This window comes from Sus scrofa, chromosome 13 (assembly GCF_000003025.6).
Source record: "Sus scrofa isolate TJ Tabasco breed Duroc chromosome 13, Sscrofa11.1, whole genome shotgun sequence".
NCBI classification, from domain to species: Eukaryota; Metazoa; Chordata; class Mammalia; order Artiodactyla; family Suidae; genus Sus; species Sus scrofa.
Window position 1 is genome coordinate 147,647,210 of NC_010455.5, and position 18,470 is coordinate 147,665,679.

General features: G+C 44.3%; 1 protein-coding gene across 1 annotated transcript in view; it reads right to left on the minus strand.

Annotated features, from left to right (window-relative positions):
- Window positions 889-18,470, minus strand: part of C13H3orf52 (chromosome 13 C3orf52 homolog) — a 32,019-nt gene continuing 14,437 nt past the window's right edge. The window contains exons 3-6 of the mRNA XM_013982465.2: window positions 17,871-17,998; window positions 11,101-11,171; window positions 7,769-7,950; window positions 889-2,341 (exon numbers count right to left, since the gene is read on the minus strand). Of these exons, the coding sequence (XP_013837919.2) occupies window positions 2,337-2,341; window positions 7,769-7,950; window positions 11,101-11,171; window positions 17,871-17,998 (386 nt within the window). The 3' untranslated portion in view covers window positions 889-2,336. The remainder of the gene's footprint in view (window positions 2,342-7,768; window positions 7,951-11,100; window positions 11,172-17,870; window positions 17,999-18,470) is intronic.

The window sequence follows — 18,470 nt, forward strand, 5'->3', positions numbered from 1 at the left end:
CACCAGGCTATTTTTTTCCTGCTGTTTCCTGTTTCATCTGTGCAGAGCCCAATTCCCTAATACAACTATCAGCTTTTTTCCTAATTATTGTCCTCATAGGTATCTTCTGCAGCCTTTTGCCAAACACATCATTAAAACATCTGCAGAACGAAGTTAAGTTGAAAGGCAGAAAAGATTTGGACAACTGGCTAGAATTTTTCTCAGTGGTGGGAGGGTCTGGCTGTCTCCTTTCTGCCTGTATCTAAGTGACTTCCAGAAAGGACCAGTTTTTCTTCCCAAATCCTTCAGGGATTTCACAGGTATTTGTTGAAACCTTATTATACACCAGGCTTTATGCTTGTCATGAAGATGTGTGACGGCCAATCAATTCATCTCCTATAGCAGAACAGTGTATACATACAGATGCCATTTCCCCAAACATCTCAAAATGCTCTAGTCACAAATTTGGTTCTTTCCACACTATTTTGGTGGAACAGTCCAATCTGTGGACAAGCCTCTCCAGGACTTGCAAGTGATTGAGACCCAAGACAAGATGCTTGCATCTCGGTGGTTTCTGAAGGAGAAAAGATCAGAACCCAACCCAGTCCCACCTCCAGACAGGAAGCAGCCCTTCCTTTCAGCCCCAGGCCCTTCAGACACCAGGCCCCACCTGCAGGGCCCAGGGAGTGGGAGGAGGGGAGAGGAGAGAAGGCCCTCCTGCTTTCCCTAGAACAGAACAGGGAGAGGAGGATCCAGCCCATCCCAGTTCAATCTTAATTCACTCAGAAGAGGAAGCCTCCCCTCCGGGAAATGAAAATGTCACTACCAATACCATTACTGCAAGAAAATGCCCGCCCAAACCCTGGCCTTGGAGAGTCAACCCTACAGAGCAAAGGTCAACATGACAACACGGAGGCAAAAATAATTTATTGTCAATATTTTAAATCCTTCTCCAATGATGTTCTTCATTATTTTCTAAAATACAAACGCAAGGGGGTTTATGTTTGACATGTAAAAACTAAAAAGGAAGAGGGGAAATTCACCTGTTTCACTAGTTTGAGGAACTATCCTCAAAATGAGACACCGAGTTACAATAAATGTATCTTCTAGTTAAATAAGGAAGCAAATTCACATTATTCAGAGTTCTGGGTCATAAAGAGCTCAAGGCAGATCTAGCCCAAGATGCGTACATCTCCGGACACAGAGGCCCCCGTCCTGATGTCCACCCAAGGCCAATTTAACCGAGACATCAACGCTAAGAACGTCTCATTACATGATCACAAAACTCTCCTGGAAAATTTCCAGCAAAGCAATGTCCCCAAAAAGACACTCTGTTCCTTCAAGACAGACAACACGCTGTCTGTGGCCGACCAATGCAGCGACCCTTATTCCCACCCTCCTCAAAGGATCTGGCATTAAACTTCCAGTAGTTTATTTCTGAGAGTGATTCTTCCTGTTTCATAACCATCTTCAGTGAGATATACCATTGAAGACACTGAGTCCTATGGGAAGGCTAGTAACCCTGGACAGCAAAGAGCCAATGAACATGCACTATCCACAGCAGATGCTGAGCAGTCTTAATGTTTCTCATGGAAGATGGTGAAAATATAAATTACTATCCAAAATGACAGTGGTGTGCTCCAAACTCACGGGACCCAAAAGGGGTGCTCAGGAGTCACGGGAGCAATGAAGAGAAGGGAAATGGTGAAGAATCACACCTCTCATTGCTGTAGCTCTACACAATGCAGTAACATTGAGTGGTGAGCTGAAGGCTGCTTTGCTGAGCCCTTCAGCTACAGGTCATGGACGCAGACACAGAATCACATCTGGAGGCGCCGACCTCTTCCTCACAGACCTGCTCAGAGGTAGATCAAAGCTAAAGGTGGGAGAGAGGGGAGTGGGAGGACTTCAGTGAGCCATTGGCTCAACTCTGCCTTGCTTCTCACCTGCCTCCCTCAGTTCTCTATCCAAGGCTCAGGTTGGAGGGATCCGGTGTGAAAGGCCACCCCTCCGCTAAAGAGAAAGTGTGCACGTGTGGGTGGAGGCAGCTAGTACTTCAGGAACAGCAGTGACCTTGCACTGGAATGACCACCCACCCCTGTCAGTCATCCTGGCCCCATCTGGACCCAGCTGGGGCAGCGCTGGGGTGCTGTTTTCCTGGATGTAAAGCCAGACTCCATAACTGTGCAGAATCAGGAGAAAAAGGACCCCTCAGTCATTGCGACTCCTCCACCCCTCAGTCATTGCGACTCCTTCTACGTTAATTCACAGGATCTTTTCTATAAAACGGAATGAATCCTCTTCATCCCAAAGTTCAGTGGAGTGCTGCTTTCAGACACAGATCAGCCTCTACAGCTTCATTCTGAAATAAAATTCAAACAAAAGTCACCATTTTAAAAAAAATAATCATGATCATCTTAAATGTTTATGTTTCTATTTTATTCCATTTCATGGGAGTTTGATTATAACCTCGTATGTAAAACTGAAATATTTGTAAATTCCTAACAAAGGAAGTTTTCTTCAGGCAACACACACACACACACCTCTGAAAACTTCAAAAGGTAAATAACACATTGTTTGCTCATTTGCTTTGGTGCAATTCTTGATAAATAATATTTTGATGAGGCCTTTTGGATGCGGAGGACATTTTAATGTTCATCCCTTTTTCATAATCTAACCATAAATGTACCTTTAAATTTTTAGGGCTTTTTTGTGGGGGGGCACACTCATGGCATGTGCAAGTTCCCAGGCCAGGGATTGAACCCACAGCACAGCAGTAACCACAGCCACAACAGTAACATCACTGGATCCTTAATTCACTGAGCCACCAGGGAATTCCAATTTTTAATTTTTTAATACAAGCACAATATACAGTGAGAAATTCTGATAAGCGGAGAGGTGTGGAGCTGGCCTAAGGGGCAAGTAGCCTTGTAAGGACTAAAGAGAGGGACATAGAGAGCCCACATGATCCACGATGGGGTTCTAGGGCTTGATGTTTGGGGCTGGATAATTCTTTGTTGTTGGAAGCTGTCTTGTGCTTTGTAAGAGGTTTAGAAGACTCCCTGACTCTTCATACTAGATGCTAGTATCCAACATACACTCCCATTGTGACAACGAAAGTATCTCTGGACTTTGCCAAATACCCCTAGGTTGAGAACTAGTGCTCTTTGGCTAAACTCTGCATTTTCTGGGGAATCTAGAAACCACCTAAATGGTTTCCCTTGATACGCCACGAAGGCCTTTCAAGGGCAGGCTGGACACACTGGTCTCTCTGCCAGCAGCCAGACCATCAATTCACCCCAAAGTTGTGCAAACAAGGTTCACTCTTCTCACTGCCTGCAGCTTTTTCCTCTTCTCTCACATTGATCAGATTTTGCTTTTGTTCCTTACTCGGTCTACTGGCCAACTCCTTCACACTTGAGAAAACGGCACAAAATAACCCCTATGTCCAAAATAACTCATGCAGTTGTTTCATATTGTAAAACAGATTTCCCCTCCTTATTCCTGGGCACCACCCTCCACAAGGCGAAGAAGCTCAAAGACAGAAGAAGAGAGCTTGATCCATTAAAAAAAGACTCCCTGGAGTTCCTGTCGTGGCGCAGTAGTTAATGAATCCGACTAGGAACCATGAGGTTGCGGGTTCGGTCCCTGCCCTTGCTCAGTGGGTTGACGATCTGGCGTTGCCGTGAGCTGTGGTGTAGGTTGCAGACGCGGCTCGGATCCCTCTTTGCTGTGGCTCTGGCATAGACCGGTGGCTACAGCTCCGAACGGACCCCTAGCCTGGGAACCTCCATATGCCGCGAGAGCAGCCCAAGAAATAGCAAAAAGACAAAAAAAAAAAAAACTCCCCTGGAGTTCTCTTTGTGGCTCAGCAGGTTACAAGCCAGACTAATATCCATGAGGATTCAACTTCGATCCCTGGCCTCACTCAATGGGTTAAGTATCCATGAGCTGTGGTGCAGGTTGTAGATGAGGCTAGGGATCTGGCGTTGCTGTGGTTGTGCTGTAGGCTGGCAGCTGCAGCTCCAACTGGACCCCTAGACTGGGAACTTTCATATACTGCAGGTGAGGCCCTAATAAGCAAAAAAAAAAAAAAAAAAGGGAAAAAGGATAAGCAATGAGATCCTGCTATATAGTACTGGGAACTATATCTAGTCACTTGTGATGAGCATGATGAAGGATAATGTGAGAAAAAAATTGTATATATGTATGTGTGACTTGGTCACTTTGCTGCACTGTAGAAAATTGACAGAACACTGTAAACCAACGATAATGGAAAAAAATAAAAGTCACAAAAAAAATGTGATTGGGAAAAAAAAAAAGATTCCCTTAACCTGGAGGTCATTACGCTAAACGAAACAAGTCAGATAGAGAAAGACAAATACAACAGGATCTCACTCACATGTGGAATCTCAAAAAAAAAAAAAAAAAACAAAAACAAAAACAAAAACAAAAACAAACCGTAGAAAAAGAGGTTGGGTTGGTGGTTGCCAGAGACAGGTGTGGAGGAGGAAGAATTGAGTGAAGGTGGGCAAAAGGCACAACCTTGCTGTTATGAATCGGTCCTGGGATGTACCCAGCTTGGCAACTACAGTTAACACTGTTGTGTGGTACCTTTGAAGGTCGCCAAGAGAGTAGATCTCAAAGTTATCATAAGAAGGGAAAAAAACCCAAAGTTTTGTAACTATCTGAGGTGATGATGATGGATGCTAACCACATTTATTATGATAATCATTTTGCAATCTCTGTGTCAGGTCATTATGCTGTTCCCTTAAATTTACACAGTGTTGTCTGTTAATCAAATATAATTATAAACTTAAAATTTTATAAATTCATGTAAAGTATTAAAAGAATCTAAATTTAAAATATAAAAACATAAATAAAAAATGAAAAATTCCCTTATGACTATAATCCTAAGGGAAGTTTTTACTTGTATAAAAATATGCCTCCAGTTAGGTCAAAGAGTCATTGTATTTCCAAATTAGAGAATGAGAAATACACCCCAAATCCCCTAGAAATCCAAATTAGCAGCTAGTTCAAGGTTCTGGCTCTAAGACACACACACACACACACACACAGGACCCCGAAAGGAAGCACAGACTGGCTCTGGGAATCCATGGAACCCCTGAAATTGTAAAATTCTGTGTAGAGGAGGAGTGTGGGCATTTTTTCCTGAGAAGAAAGGTGCATGGCTTGCTCCAAATTTTGTAAGGGAACATGAACCAGACAATGTTAAGAATTTTTGCTCTTTGATGATTTAGAACACTATTTTTCTGGGAAACTAACTGCTCAGCTTATCAAGGGGGTGGGGAGTAACCTGCCAAGTTCACAGTGCCTGTGAACACAGGGAACTGGCCTTGGAACTCCGCCTCAATGGTCCCTCCCAGGGGTCCTGTGTCTCCTCCCTCCCTCTGCCTTTTCTCTGTGTCTCTTCTTCCTTCCTCCCTTCCCAAATGGTCACTGTCTACCTTTCCATTTGAGAGCGGACTGACACCCATCCTCCTGAAAATATCAGACACTGCCCATGCCCTACAACGCAGGTGTGGGTCAGAGGAACCCCCCTCCCCAGAGGAAGTATATCTGGAGGAGTGGGAACGGGCGCCCCTAGCGGCATCCTGGGGGCCCAGGCAGAGTCTGAGGTCCAGGTCTACCTGGAGGCAGCACAACCAACCTGCCCTGCATCGTACTCTGTGAACCTCCCAGCCTCATAACCCTCCTCAATCCTTTCTCACCCTCCTCCTACTCCCTCTCCTCCATCTGGAAATTGCTGATGACCACAGTCTTAGAGAGGAGGCTCAGGACATCATGGCCAGTCACAACACAGCCTCGGCGGCCACAGGCATCTCAGGCAAGATGGGCCTCCCCCCTCTCTCTTCTGTACACGGGAGAGGGCTGAAGGACTTGTCCTTCCCTTCTTCCCCTTCCTTCCTGCCTGCCTCCCTCTCTCTCTTCCTTCTTTATTTCCCTCCTCTTAAAAATCCCTGTAGAGGGGGCAGAACCTCTTCACTCCACACAGTATGCTATCTGCTTGGTCCGCAGGCACACTTCACTTCACTTAGATGCACTGTGAGGAAACTATTATGAGACATTCCCAGTGAGGTGAAATTTGGCCCTCTGAATGTCGCTCCTTTTATTCATTTGGCAAAAAGAGAGCATTAAGAACTGCCTTTACATACACCCCTATATTCATCACAGCACTATTCACAATAGCCAAGACATGGAAACAACCCAAATGTCCATCGATAGATGAATGGATTAGAGAGATGTGGTACATATACATATAATGGAATACTACTTAGCCATAAAAAAGAATGAAATAATGCCATTTGCATCAACATGAATGCAACTAGAGATTCTCATATTAAGTGAAGTAGGTCAGAAAGAGAAAGACTTATATGTGGAATCTAAAATATGTCATAGATGAACCTATTTACAGAACAGAAACAGACTCACAGACATGGAGAGCAGACTTGCAGTTGCTGAGGGGGAAGGAGTGGGATGGACTGGGAGTTTGGGATTAGTAGATGCAAACTATTACATTTAGAATAGAATCAATGAGGTCCTGCTGTACCGCACAGGGAACTATATCCAATGACTTGTGATAGAACATGATAGAGGATAATGTGAGAAACAGAATTTATATATACATATGTATGACTGGGTCAATTTGCTATACAGCAGAAATTGACCGAACACTGTAAATCAACTATAATAAAAAATAAATTTTAAAAAATAATTGTTTAAAAAAAAAAGAACTGCTTTACCTAAGTCTCTGCCCTCCCAGGCTGAGATTAGTCCACTTCTAGCTCCTGCCCCCAAGAATAAGTGTCATCATCAAAATCGCCTCTTCTCACACTGTGTGGGGATATGTGTGCTTTATAACCTGTTCTGCTCTTCTGACCCACGGCTGCCAGCCCCGTTCCTGCCACTAACCACATCTCCTTCTCATTTGCCTTTTCATTCATTCAATTAAGACTTACTTCTGCTGATGTGCGGAGAGTGTTTCTGATGGACTGTGGGTGAGAAATTATTCAAGACTGCTAGTGGTATGGGCTAAACAAGAGCCAAAAACATCTCCAAGTGAGGAATCAGAAGTGGGAAGTGAGGAGCATGGGGCATAAGGCCAAAGTGCAGTGCAGACGTGAGGGAACGAGGTCTTGAAGGCTGGTGGTTATTTTGCCTTCCCACCTTCCTTTCTGACAGGTTTTTCCAGGGTTGTCAGATTCTGATCAGTGTGCGGGGAGGGGGGGGTGTCTTCTTTGCTTTTTAAGTAACATTTCCATTTCCTCATCCCATTCTTAGTTTTAAAACTAGATGAGTAAATTGATGACAATGATGATAATCTTCTAAGGAAAGAGATGAATTTGCCTTTTTCTGTCCCTCTGTTAATACCCGGCTGGACTCAGTGGCCTTCAACAGAAAAAGAGATAGACTCCCCATACTGGATCTTCTTTCAACAGTTTAACTCTATTATTTATTACGAATTATTCAGCACTTGCTTCTCTTGTGAAACCACAGTGTTTTCATGCAGGTTTCTAAGGATATTGTGACGTGGGCTACGGGGTTAGATGTGGGCGAACTACAACCAAGAAACCCTCATCTTTATAAGTTTTTTCTTTTTTTTCCGTGACCTTTTTCTCCAGCTGCTCTGTCTGCTCGTGGAGGGCAGGGTCTGGGTGACCTTCACAGAGAGTGGAACATCACTTCATGGAAATCAAAGTGAGCCACCTGTCCATCTGGTTCACTCGTTCATGGTCACAGCTCTGCCTTCTGAATGCACTTGACTTACCATAGAGCAAGAGGGATGCTGGATCAAGCCCCAGAGCCTCACAACCAGACATGTTCTGATCATGGAGATCCTGTTGCAGAACGCCCAGCACCAGCTCCTCACTCATCATATACTTCATAAAACTGTGGTCTTCCGATGGAACCCTAAACTGCAGGTGGTAGGTTATTGTGGCATTTTCACCACTGAAAGGCAAACCAGAGAGAGTTAAACATAGCACAGAATCACACCAAAACTCAGGAAATTGACTTTAGCAATAACACGTTCTTAGCTCTGCAGCCTCTCGCAGTAAAAATGAGCAAAGAGTGTTCAGTCCTAGAAGACCCCTCTCAAAACATCCATCACACCAAGTTGAGATGATCCTAACCTCCATCTTCCACCTAGAACCCATCCCCCAGGAGTCCCCAGGAGTCCACCACTCGGCTACTGTCAAGGAGGATCCAAGGACTGTCCACCACCAGGCTTTACCCCTGAGACAGCCAGGGAAGCCCTTTTCTCCCTGTTTTCACACCACAACCTCTCTGTGCCCCCACCAAGTGCAAATCAGAATGACCCAGTTTAACTAGTTCATTACTTAACTTACAAAATTTTCGCAGTAGTGCCCAGAGCTCCCTGCCTTTCACTGCATGCAGAGTCCTCAACTCCCACAGATGGCTCTGAGTTCCAGCAGCAAATCATACCTCCCATTGTCCCCAAAGTGAGAAACTTTCTCTGTCCCATTTCCACTTCCCATGGTTTTGCAACTCTCAGTAAGGGGACCTAAAGAAAGGGAGTTTCCATTTTCCTAGAATATGCTTTTCCCTGTTTCTAAAATAAAAATAAGCACAGAGCTAGCCTCAGCTAATGATAGCTTATACAATTCATTAAATGCTACTACAACATTTAGATTTCTTCCAGTTATCCTCTGGTTCGAGAAGGTCCAGATTTAAAAGTTAGCCATCAAATAATTAAGAGTGGCCACATCTGAGACTTTCACCCAAAGGCAAGTTTTGCAGACAAGCCAAGCCCACTAGTGAAGCAGAATACTGTTCCTGCCAATGACAGGCAAAGTGCTCCCTCTTGTGGCCAGAGGTCACACAAGCCAATGCTCTAAGGCAGCTGACAGTTGAATTTACAAAGCTATTAGAGTCAAGTGTGCCAGACCCTGTGGTTCAAATGAATAATGTACAGTCAGGTCTCTGGAGAAACTCACAAGTTCAAGGATGCACCGCTGGCAGGGGGAAAACGTGCTTTCAAACTTTAAGCCAGCCACCCTGGTTTGCAGGTGTCATTGCTTGTTGCCTGTGCTCCACCTTCTAATTATCTCTAATGATGGTCAACATCTTGACAAGCAGCCACCCCGCATTCCCACAGGCAAAGGCTGGGCTTGGCTAAGGGAAAGGACCAGAGGTTGACTTTCAGAAGATCAGGCAAGAAGCTGAATAAAAGGGTTGCGCTGCCTAACCCAGCCTGGCCAGCCCCTCCTAGTCCCTTTAGGTCACTGGGGGAACTGACATAAGGCTTAATTTTGAGGTAAGAGGAGGGATTTTCAGGGAAGTGGAGAACCCTTTGGGCTTTGCCTAAGCTGCCCACTACTGGAGATGGTCCAGCAGCTGATGAACCCAAGGACATTTTCTCAAGTTCCTGCTGGTGGGTCCAGGACTGAGGTCGGATCCACCATGGACAGGAGCCCATCTGCCCACATGCAGCAGCCACCTTTTGGAAGCAATGGCTTTTGTTTCTCAATTCAACATTGTTGAAACTCTGCCTGGACTTAAAAAAAAAAAAAAAGAAGCAAAAATATATCCCAGCCAGAATTTCTTTATCCCCAAATCCTAAAACCACAGGATTTTTCTTTCAAAAAACTTTTAAAAATAGATTCTCTAATATTGTCTTCAGATTTTGTTTTACTCAGTTTTCTGATGTGTTTTCCCCAGTGTCTATCCCAACCCATTATGCAATCCCACCTCCTCTAGACCCATAATATGGGCTAAGAAGGACTCTTCCTGCTCTAAGCAGTATTTCCTCTCTCAACTCTGAATTGTAAGTTAGGGAAAGTGCACAGAGGAGTCTGATTAGGCATTTCTCCCTTTTCTGCTGGCATTTTAATACCAGTAATTTATGATTCAAATGAGCAAAGTCGAAGATGTTACCATAGGTAGCATGCACATTGGGTGTCCATAAAGAAGGAGGAATGGTGTTGTTGCCAAGGCAACCTGCTACTGTATGTTTTCAGACGCCAGGTCCCTTTGGTCCTAGGCCTCTGTGTACCACTGCTTTACATGCTTCCCCTCCCTGGTTTAGGAAATTTATGGTTTGAGAGGAGGAACCTCAATATAAAATTGATGGTCATGTTCCAGGGAAGTCTTAGGAAGAAGAGTGGATAATAAAGCTTTGCTGTGTAAATCTTGTCCCAATAATACAAAAGGATTATCAAATGACTCCGACACTTAACAACATACAAGGATAATAAAATGACTCTTGTACACATATACTTGCTTTTATCTAAATGTCTGCAGACAAAAACATTAAAGATTGGGAAGAAATGAAAAAAGAAAAAATGTGTGTATATGCTACACATATATAGTCCATAAAGTATATATAGCAAATGCATATGTAGAAGAAATCACACAAACGCTGACGGTTGCTCATTTTATAGAAAGGAAGGACTGAAATTCACTATGTGTATGGAATTCACAAAATGTCCAAGGACAGAGGGGCAGAGGAAGGCAGATGGTGATTTTTCCTGTGGTGTGTATGTTTATTTTTAATATTATACGAGGAGCATGGACCTACATATTATTTGTGTTCCTCAAAGCAGAAATCAATATATAGATTATAACATGTATATCACCTTACTATCTAAGATCTTTTTTTTTTTTTCTTTTTTGGCCACCCCAAGGCATATGAAGTTCCCGGGCCAGGGATCAAATCCAAGCTGCAGCTGTGACTTAAGCAACTTAACCAGATCCTCAACCCACTGTGCTGGGTCAGGTCCGGGATAGAACCTGCCTCCCAGCACTCCCAAGAGGCTGCCAATACCACTGCACCACAGTGGAAACTCCTTGGGATCTATTTCTATCTCTTCTCTTAGCTTATTTGAGCATCTGCTGGAAAATGGGTCTATTCCTTGTGACCTTGTTGAGTCATATAATTAATCGGGGTTTCTTTTTTCTCCTTTGTCAAATAAGGGCAGGGAGCTAGTTGGCCTCCAAAGACCCTCCCAGCACAGACACTATGGTTCTACCTACTGTGGGTGCCCTCATAACTAGTCCTTTTGGGAAGTCCTTTTTGGTAACTAGTGATGGGTGTCGCTTTCCAGAGAGAGACCAACAAGTACTTCTCCACATTCTTACCTGAAGTCCATGATTTCAACTGAAGTAAAATAACGGCTCAGAGCTGGTGATGAACTGTACACATCTGTGAGCTAAAACAAACAGAGGCAAATAAACAACTACACACATTACTGCCTGGTTGTACTGCATGTCACCTGACAAAGCAAAACTAATCCTAGGCAAAGGAGAGGCTCTGGATGAAGAAACAGGATGGGGAGCCCCCCACCTCCACCAAGCAAAATTCAAGTTAACACTCATTTAGAAGGATCTCATTTGTAAGGACTAAGTGACTGGCTGGGATTTTCAACATCTCTTCTGTGTTGCACTGACACCTGTGGCCTTTGGGGTCAGCAGCCCAGCCTGCACAGACCCCAAGCACCACAGGAAGGAGGGAAACCAAGGGGGTTGGGAAAACTGCAGAACAGGCTGCTCAGGGCCCTGCATGTCATTGGACAAGGGCCTCTTCTTGCCCTTCTCCAGAGCTTCACTCCCAAGAGAAACAACCATGCTAAGCCCTTCCCCCTGGATAATGGGACCAAGTGGGGGCACAATCACAAGCAGAGTTCTTATTTTAGGCAAGACATGTTGCAGCCATAACAAATAATGACCCCTGTGTTCCCACTACCCAGGTTTCATGTCTTCACATTTGACCATATGTAGTTGAGCCCTTTATGTGAAGAAACACAACACAGCTAAAGCTCTTCCTACCCACTATCCCACTTCTCCTCCCTCCCTGCCCCCCCACTACCAACCATTGTCCCAAAGCTGGCATGTATCCTTTTGATGCATGTTGTTATTAATGAAGCACTTAATTGTATAATTATAACCATACATGAATTTAATGCGTGTTTTTATTCAAATAACACATGCCATATCCTACATAACCTTTTTTGTACCATAATTGTACATCTACACGGAGGTCATTCAACCTAACTCCTAACTCTACAGAGATGCCATTAAATGATTGTATGACCTCATCCATTCCCCTACTACTGGCCATGTGCTTTGTTCCTGATTTTCTCCTGCTGCAAACTATACAAACTATGCTGAGGTGATGATGCTTGAACATCTCTGTGCTTCTCTTCTAGTACATATAAGAGCTTACCTGGGGCTTATACGAAGCAATGGACTTGGATCCAAGAGTTAAATGCACCTCCAGTTTAACTAAGTCTTTCTGAATTGCTCTCTGTTTTACAACCCTCCAAACAATGTATAAGTGCTCCATTTCCCAAAGCCTGGCCAGCATTTATGCTACCATATGTTTAAGCATTTGCCAATCTGAGGGCTATAACATTGCATTTTACACTGTTTTAATTTGCACTGTCTCACTCACTAGTGAGGCTGAGTATCTCTGCTTGTGCTTATTAACTTTTTGAGATTTCTCACCTTCTTTGTTTGTTTGTTTGTTTTTGTTTTTTAGGGCTGTGCTTGCAAGCATATGGAAGTTCCCAGGCTAGAGCTGCCAGCCTATGCCACAGCCTATGCCACAGCAATGCCAGATCCAAGCCACATCTTCGACCTACACCACAGCTCATGGCAGTGCTGGATCTTTAACCCACTAAGCAAGGCTAAGGATTGAACCTGTGTCCTCACGGATGCTAGTAAGGTTCATAACCTGCTGGGCCACAATGGGGACTTTTGAGGCTTCTCACCTTTTAATTGCTTATTAGTGTCCTGTCTTTTTCCTGAGTTGCCTTTTCTTTTTCTTTTTCTTTTTTTTTTTTTTTGGCTGCACCTGTGGTGCATGGAAGTTCCTGGGCCAGGGATTGAACCTGAGCACAGATGTGACCTATGCCACAGCTGCTGCAACACTGGATCTTTAATGCACTGCGCCAGGCTGGGGATGGAACCTGCACCTCCACAGTGACCCAAGCTGCTACAGTTGGATTCTGAACCCACTGTGCCACAGCAGGAACTCCAGGGTTGTCTTTTTCTTACTGGAACTGATTGGTATTACATTCTGGATACTAGCTGTTGGTTTTATGTCACAAATATCTACTCTCCAGTCTTTGATTAGTTTTTCCATCATGTTTAAGAGATGTGACTCCTAACCTAGGAGTACCCGAGAGCTTGCAGCTGAACATGTTTATATTGCATTTCTTCTAAAGGTTAAACAAATGCCTTGTTCTTAGAAGGGAGGAGGATGGGGCTGGGATCTGGGTACACCTCCTGCATGGACTCAGCTCTGAGGTTGGAAGCTGAGAGCCTTGCCAGACTGATTCCTGCTGGCCTGAAGCCTTGACCTGATGTTGTTCTGGAAATTTCACACCCATGGTTCCCAGCACGGCTAAGTGCCCCATGGCTTTATCCAGCAGCAAGCAGTAGAACTGCCCCAACAGCAGGGTCCAGAGGGGAACTTGCCCATCCATCTCCCACCCAATTCCTAGCAGAATCTCAAAGAGGTTGAGTCCACAGTAGCGCCCACTGAATTCATGGGTGATAATTCAGTCTCTCCAAGGTAGAGCAGGCAGATTAGAGCTCCTCCTCTATCAAATGTATCATCATTGCTGTCATCTGCACAAGAACCTGACATAAGAGGCATTGCTATCTCTTCCCTTTCCACCGATAAAAAAGAAACATTCTAGGAGTTCCCATTGTGGCTCAGCAGTAATGAATCTGACTAGTATCCATGAGGATGTGGATTCGATCCCTGTTCTTGCTCAGTGGGTTAAAGATCCAGCATTGCCGTGAGCTATGGTGTAGGTCACAGATGTGGCTCGGATCCCAAGTTGCTGTGTCTGTGGCATAGGCTGGCGGCTGCAGCTCCAATTTGACCCTTAGTCTGGGAACTTCCACATCCCATGGTTGCAGCCCTGAAAAAAAAGGAAACATTCTGGGGTAGGTTAGGAAACACCTCAGGCCACTCTGCTAGCAAGGAATTCAATTCTAGCTGTTACTCTAAGCCCAGCTTCCTCACGTTTTTACCAAACCCCCCATGGGAATGAAGTGAAGAGCAAAGTATTTCCTGAATTTCAGGGAGAAAGAAGCATAAAGTATTAAGAACTTTGAGGGAAAACCACTGGCTCATCTTATAGTTTTTGAGCCCCAGGGAATGTTGGGAAGAGAATGTTGCCAACAGGTTGACAGTAATTTAGAAAACTTGGGAAGTCAGAAAGTGGCTTTCCCAGGACTACTAGGAACAGAGAAGAGGATGAGGATGCTACAGGGGGGATTTTTTTTTCAAGCACTAAAAATAACAACAATAATAATAATTCAGTAATGATGATAATGAGTAATGAGCTTCTTATGTCAGAAATTATGTTCGTCCTTCCTTCTTTGTTCCCTCCCTCTCATTCTTTCTTTATTAACCCTTAGGGCTCTAAGCACTGTGCTTTGCACTGTAGGTGCTCAGAAAGTTTTAAGTTAAAACTTTATGTGCTGAGATAGAGTGGTCTGGGAGATCACTGTCCATGTCCACCCTAATATTTTTGGGCAGCACAGTCCCCTGCTGTAATTAGGACATATTTACATATTTGGGAGCTACTTATCATACTATCCACTTTGGGGCCAAAGAAGTGAAAAGAAGGGCTCCTCTCCCCCCTGCTCTGGTATCTCCTACACTGTGTCTATGAGGCTGGGTGCAAACTGAGCTTGGAGCCCAGTCAGCTGATCACTAGGGTCAAGCACAGTGGCTCACAAGAAATCAGCTTCCAATTATTTACAATAGCCAAGATATAGGAGCAACATGAGTCCACCAACACAGGAATGGATAAAGAAGTTGCAGTACATATACACAATGGAATATTGCTTGGCCATAAAAAAGAATGAAATAATGCCATTTGCAACAACATGGATGGACTTGGAGGGCATTATGCTTAGTGAAAGTCAGATAAAGAAAGACAAGTACTATATGATATCACTTATATGTGGAATCTAAAATATACAACACACTAGTGAATAGAACAAAAAAGATACAGACTCACAGATAATACAGAACTAGTAGTTACCAGTGGGGAAAGGGAAGGAGCAAGATGGGAGTAGAGATTAAGAGATACAAACTCTTATGTATAAAATAAATAAGTGGAGTTCCCGTTGTGGCTCGGTGGTTAACAAATCCGACTAGGAACCATGAGGTTTCAGGTTCGATTCCTAGCCTCACTCAGTGGGTTAAGGATCCCGCATTGCCATGAGCTGTGGTGTAGGTCGCAGACAGACGGGGCTTGGATCCAGCACTGCCGTGGCTGTGGCGTAGGCCGGTGGCTACAGCTCCGATTAGACCCCTAGCCTGGGAACCTCCATATGCCACAGATGTGGCCTTAGAAAAGACAAAATAAATAAATAAATAAATAAATAAATAAATAAATAAGCTATAAGGATGTATTATGCAAGGCAGGGAATATAGCTAATATTTTATAATAACTATAAATGGAATGTGACCTCTAAAATTGTGAGTCATATGCTGTACACCTGAAATTTAGTAACATCGTACATCAACTATACCTCAACTTAAAAACAGTGATAATGTTAAAAAAAAGGAAAGAAAGGCACTAGCTTCCATAGTAAGAAGAGGCATATCTTCCCTGCATTATCAGAAGGGCCACCATCAATTCCTGCCTCAAGCAGGTGAGTGGAGCTATGACATCACACAGCAAACAGATAACCACTTGACCTAAGCAGAGTAACAGCCCCAACTCTAAGAGAAGGAAACCTTGCAGTGAGGTGTGAGGGGGGCCAGGAAAACTGTGTTTACAAAAGCAAGACAATTAAGCAACTGAGTGGGCATGGTGTTTCAATATCCACTCCCATTTACCTTCCATACCTAGAAACTTCTGGAAACTGGCCTAAGTGGAGGGGGGGGCGGGTGACAGTTACAGTCAGTAATATCTCTAAGGTCCTCATTTTTGTTCCTGAACATATGTGGTCGGGAAGCCAGGGGGCAGAAGTTTTTCTTACACTGCACCTTAGCTTTATCATCTGTAAATCAAATAATTATTTTCTGAAATGATTTACAAACATGTGCACCTCATATGGACCTGTGGGTATACAGGGAAAGTATGGTGATTTCCATTTGTCAGAGCAGGAACCAGCTCAAAGAGGCCTGTGAACAGTCCTTGTTCCTCAGCCACTCCACAGTAATGAGCTAAAAATGCTTGCAGAATCTGCTCAGGTCTGCTTTTATGCAAGAGTTAGGGCTCTAAGGTGAGAGATTAATATCCACTTCCTTTTGACACAGAGAGTCCAGTCTGTAACAGGGGACACATGTGGAGGCTGACTCCTTTGGTTTCTGCTCAACCAATGCAAAACCCCTCAATCAAAAAGGCAACCAAGAAGGAATTCCTGCTGTGGTGCAGTGGGTTAAGAATCCGACTGCAGTGACTCTGGGTCACTGTGGTGGCACAGGTTCAATCCCCCACCTGGCACAATGGGTTAAAGGATCCTGCGCTGCTGCAGCTTTGGCATAGGTCTGTGGCATAGGTCACAGTTGTGGTTGACCCAGGAATTTCCATAAAAAATGAGAAAGAGAGAGTAGCAAGTGGCTATTCACTCAGCAACTTGCTCCAGAAGAAGATGGAAGGAAAGGAGGAAAAGGAAATTACAGGTAAGGGGCAATCAAATATCATGCACACTGGTACCTAGAAACTGATCTGGGGTGACCTGGATGGAACTGCCTCCAGCTTTTACTTAGAAGCCAAATAAAGAGGACTCACTCCATTCAACCTACCAACAGCAGGGAAGAGGGTAATGAACGGCAAGCTGGTCTTGCTTAGATTTTTCTTATCAAAAACTTTTCTAAGTCTGACTGTGAACCACCCTGTCTTGACCAGGATGGATGACCTCAAGGTCTGGCTGCAGCAGAGCCCCCATATCACACAGAGGCTCATTCTTCTGCATCTCCCATTCCATGAATGATGTCACCATCCACCCATGTGGCCACCCCAACCAGAAGCCTAAAGCTATGCACTCCCTCAGGCCCACATCTAACCAGCCATGAAGTCCTGTTGAAGAAGAAGACCCCTGAAATCCCACTCAAACCTCAACTACTCCCCCTGGCATCACTCTAGTTCAAGGCTTCCTCTTTTGTCGCCAGATTACTGCAATACCTTCTAACTAAGCGCTCTACCTCCAGTGTTTTTCCATCATTACACAGAAAGACTGAAAGAAGAAGCTGATCGTGTCAACCTGCAGATTAAAATCTTCCAGTGCCTTGCCAAAGAACACGGAAACCTTCATGGTCTGACCCCGCCCTTCCCACTCAGTCTCACCTCTGCAAGTCCACTACACAGTATGCACAGAGGCCATAACGCACTGCTGGGTAGATCCCCTCGTGTTCTCTGCTCTCTAATCTAGAACAATCCTACCTCAGATTTCAAGATTCATCCTGAGTATCACCTCCTCCAGGAAGCCTTCCAAGCCTCCATCCCCACTTTTGTGGTTGTAAAACACACTGTGCGTATCCCAATGATAGAACACAGTGCCCTGTTTATAACTGTGTTTAATTGCTTCCTTTACTGGGACCATGAGCCCCCATTGAGGGCACACACTACATGGCTTTGGCTCTGGGCAAGTCATCTAGTATATCACAGACACCTAATGAAACTTTGGTTGAATCAAATACAAGAACAGAATGAGAAGCAGAACACTGTCCTCTAGGATGCAGATAGCTGGACGTCAGGGCTCTTCCCTCTGGCTGTGCACTACAGAAAACCCGTTTCTAAGCATTGGTTTCTGCCAGTGCTCAAAAAATCCAAGCTTGAAGTTATTTACAGGCTAGCTCTAAGCCAGCTGTGCCAGAAGAACGCACATCCTAATCTTAGAACTCAGTAAACGATGCATAAGGTATCATTCATTACCCTTTTTGTGAGCAGGTTGGGCAATTCCTCTTCAGTAACACACGCCTCTGGAATCTTTAGCATGACCAAGAATGTTTTATTTGATGATAATTCAAGTATTTCATTTTCATCTTCATCAACGTAAGTTACTAAAGAGAAGGGGGGAGTGGAAATAAAAAGTAAACACATGCATAAAATAATAAACTTATTCCATTGGCTGCTATACTTAAAAACAAAAACAAAATGAAACAAACAATGAGCATTCATCACGGATAAAGCCTGGACATAGCAAGAATAAGCAGAAATGCTTTCTCTTCTCGGCAAGGCTGAATAAAGACAGGGGCTTGCCTCCATACAATAAAAATTTTGTCTCTTTACTTGACGCCATAGAGGTCTTACATTCTGTTAAACACAGACTGGGAGAAGGGCGGCAGGAGGAAGTGGGAAGAGCCTGAATTCCTTTGTTAAATTGACCCAGTGGAGTTCCCGCTATGGTGCAGCAGAAATGAATCCGACCAGTATCCGTGAGTATGCGGGTTGGATCCCTGGCCTCACTCAGTAGGTCAGGGATCCGGCATTGCCGTGAGCTGTGGTGTAGGTCAAAGACGTGGTTCAGATCCT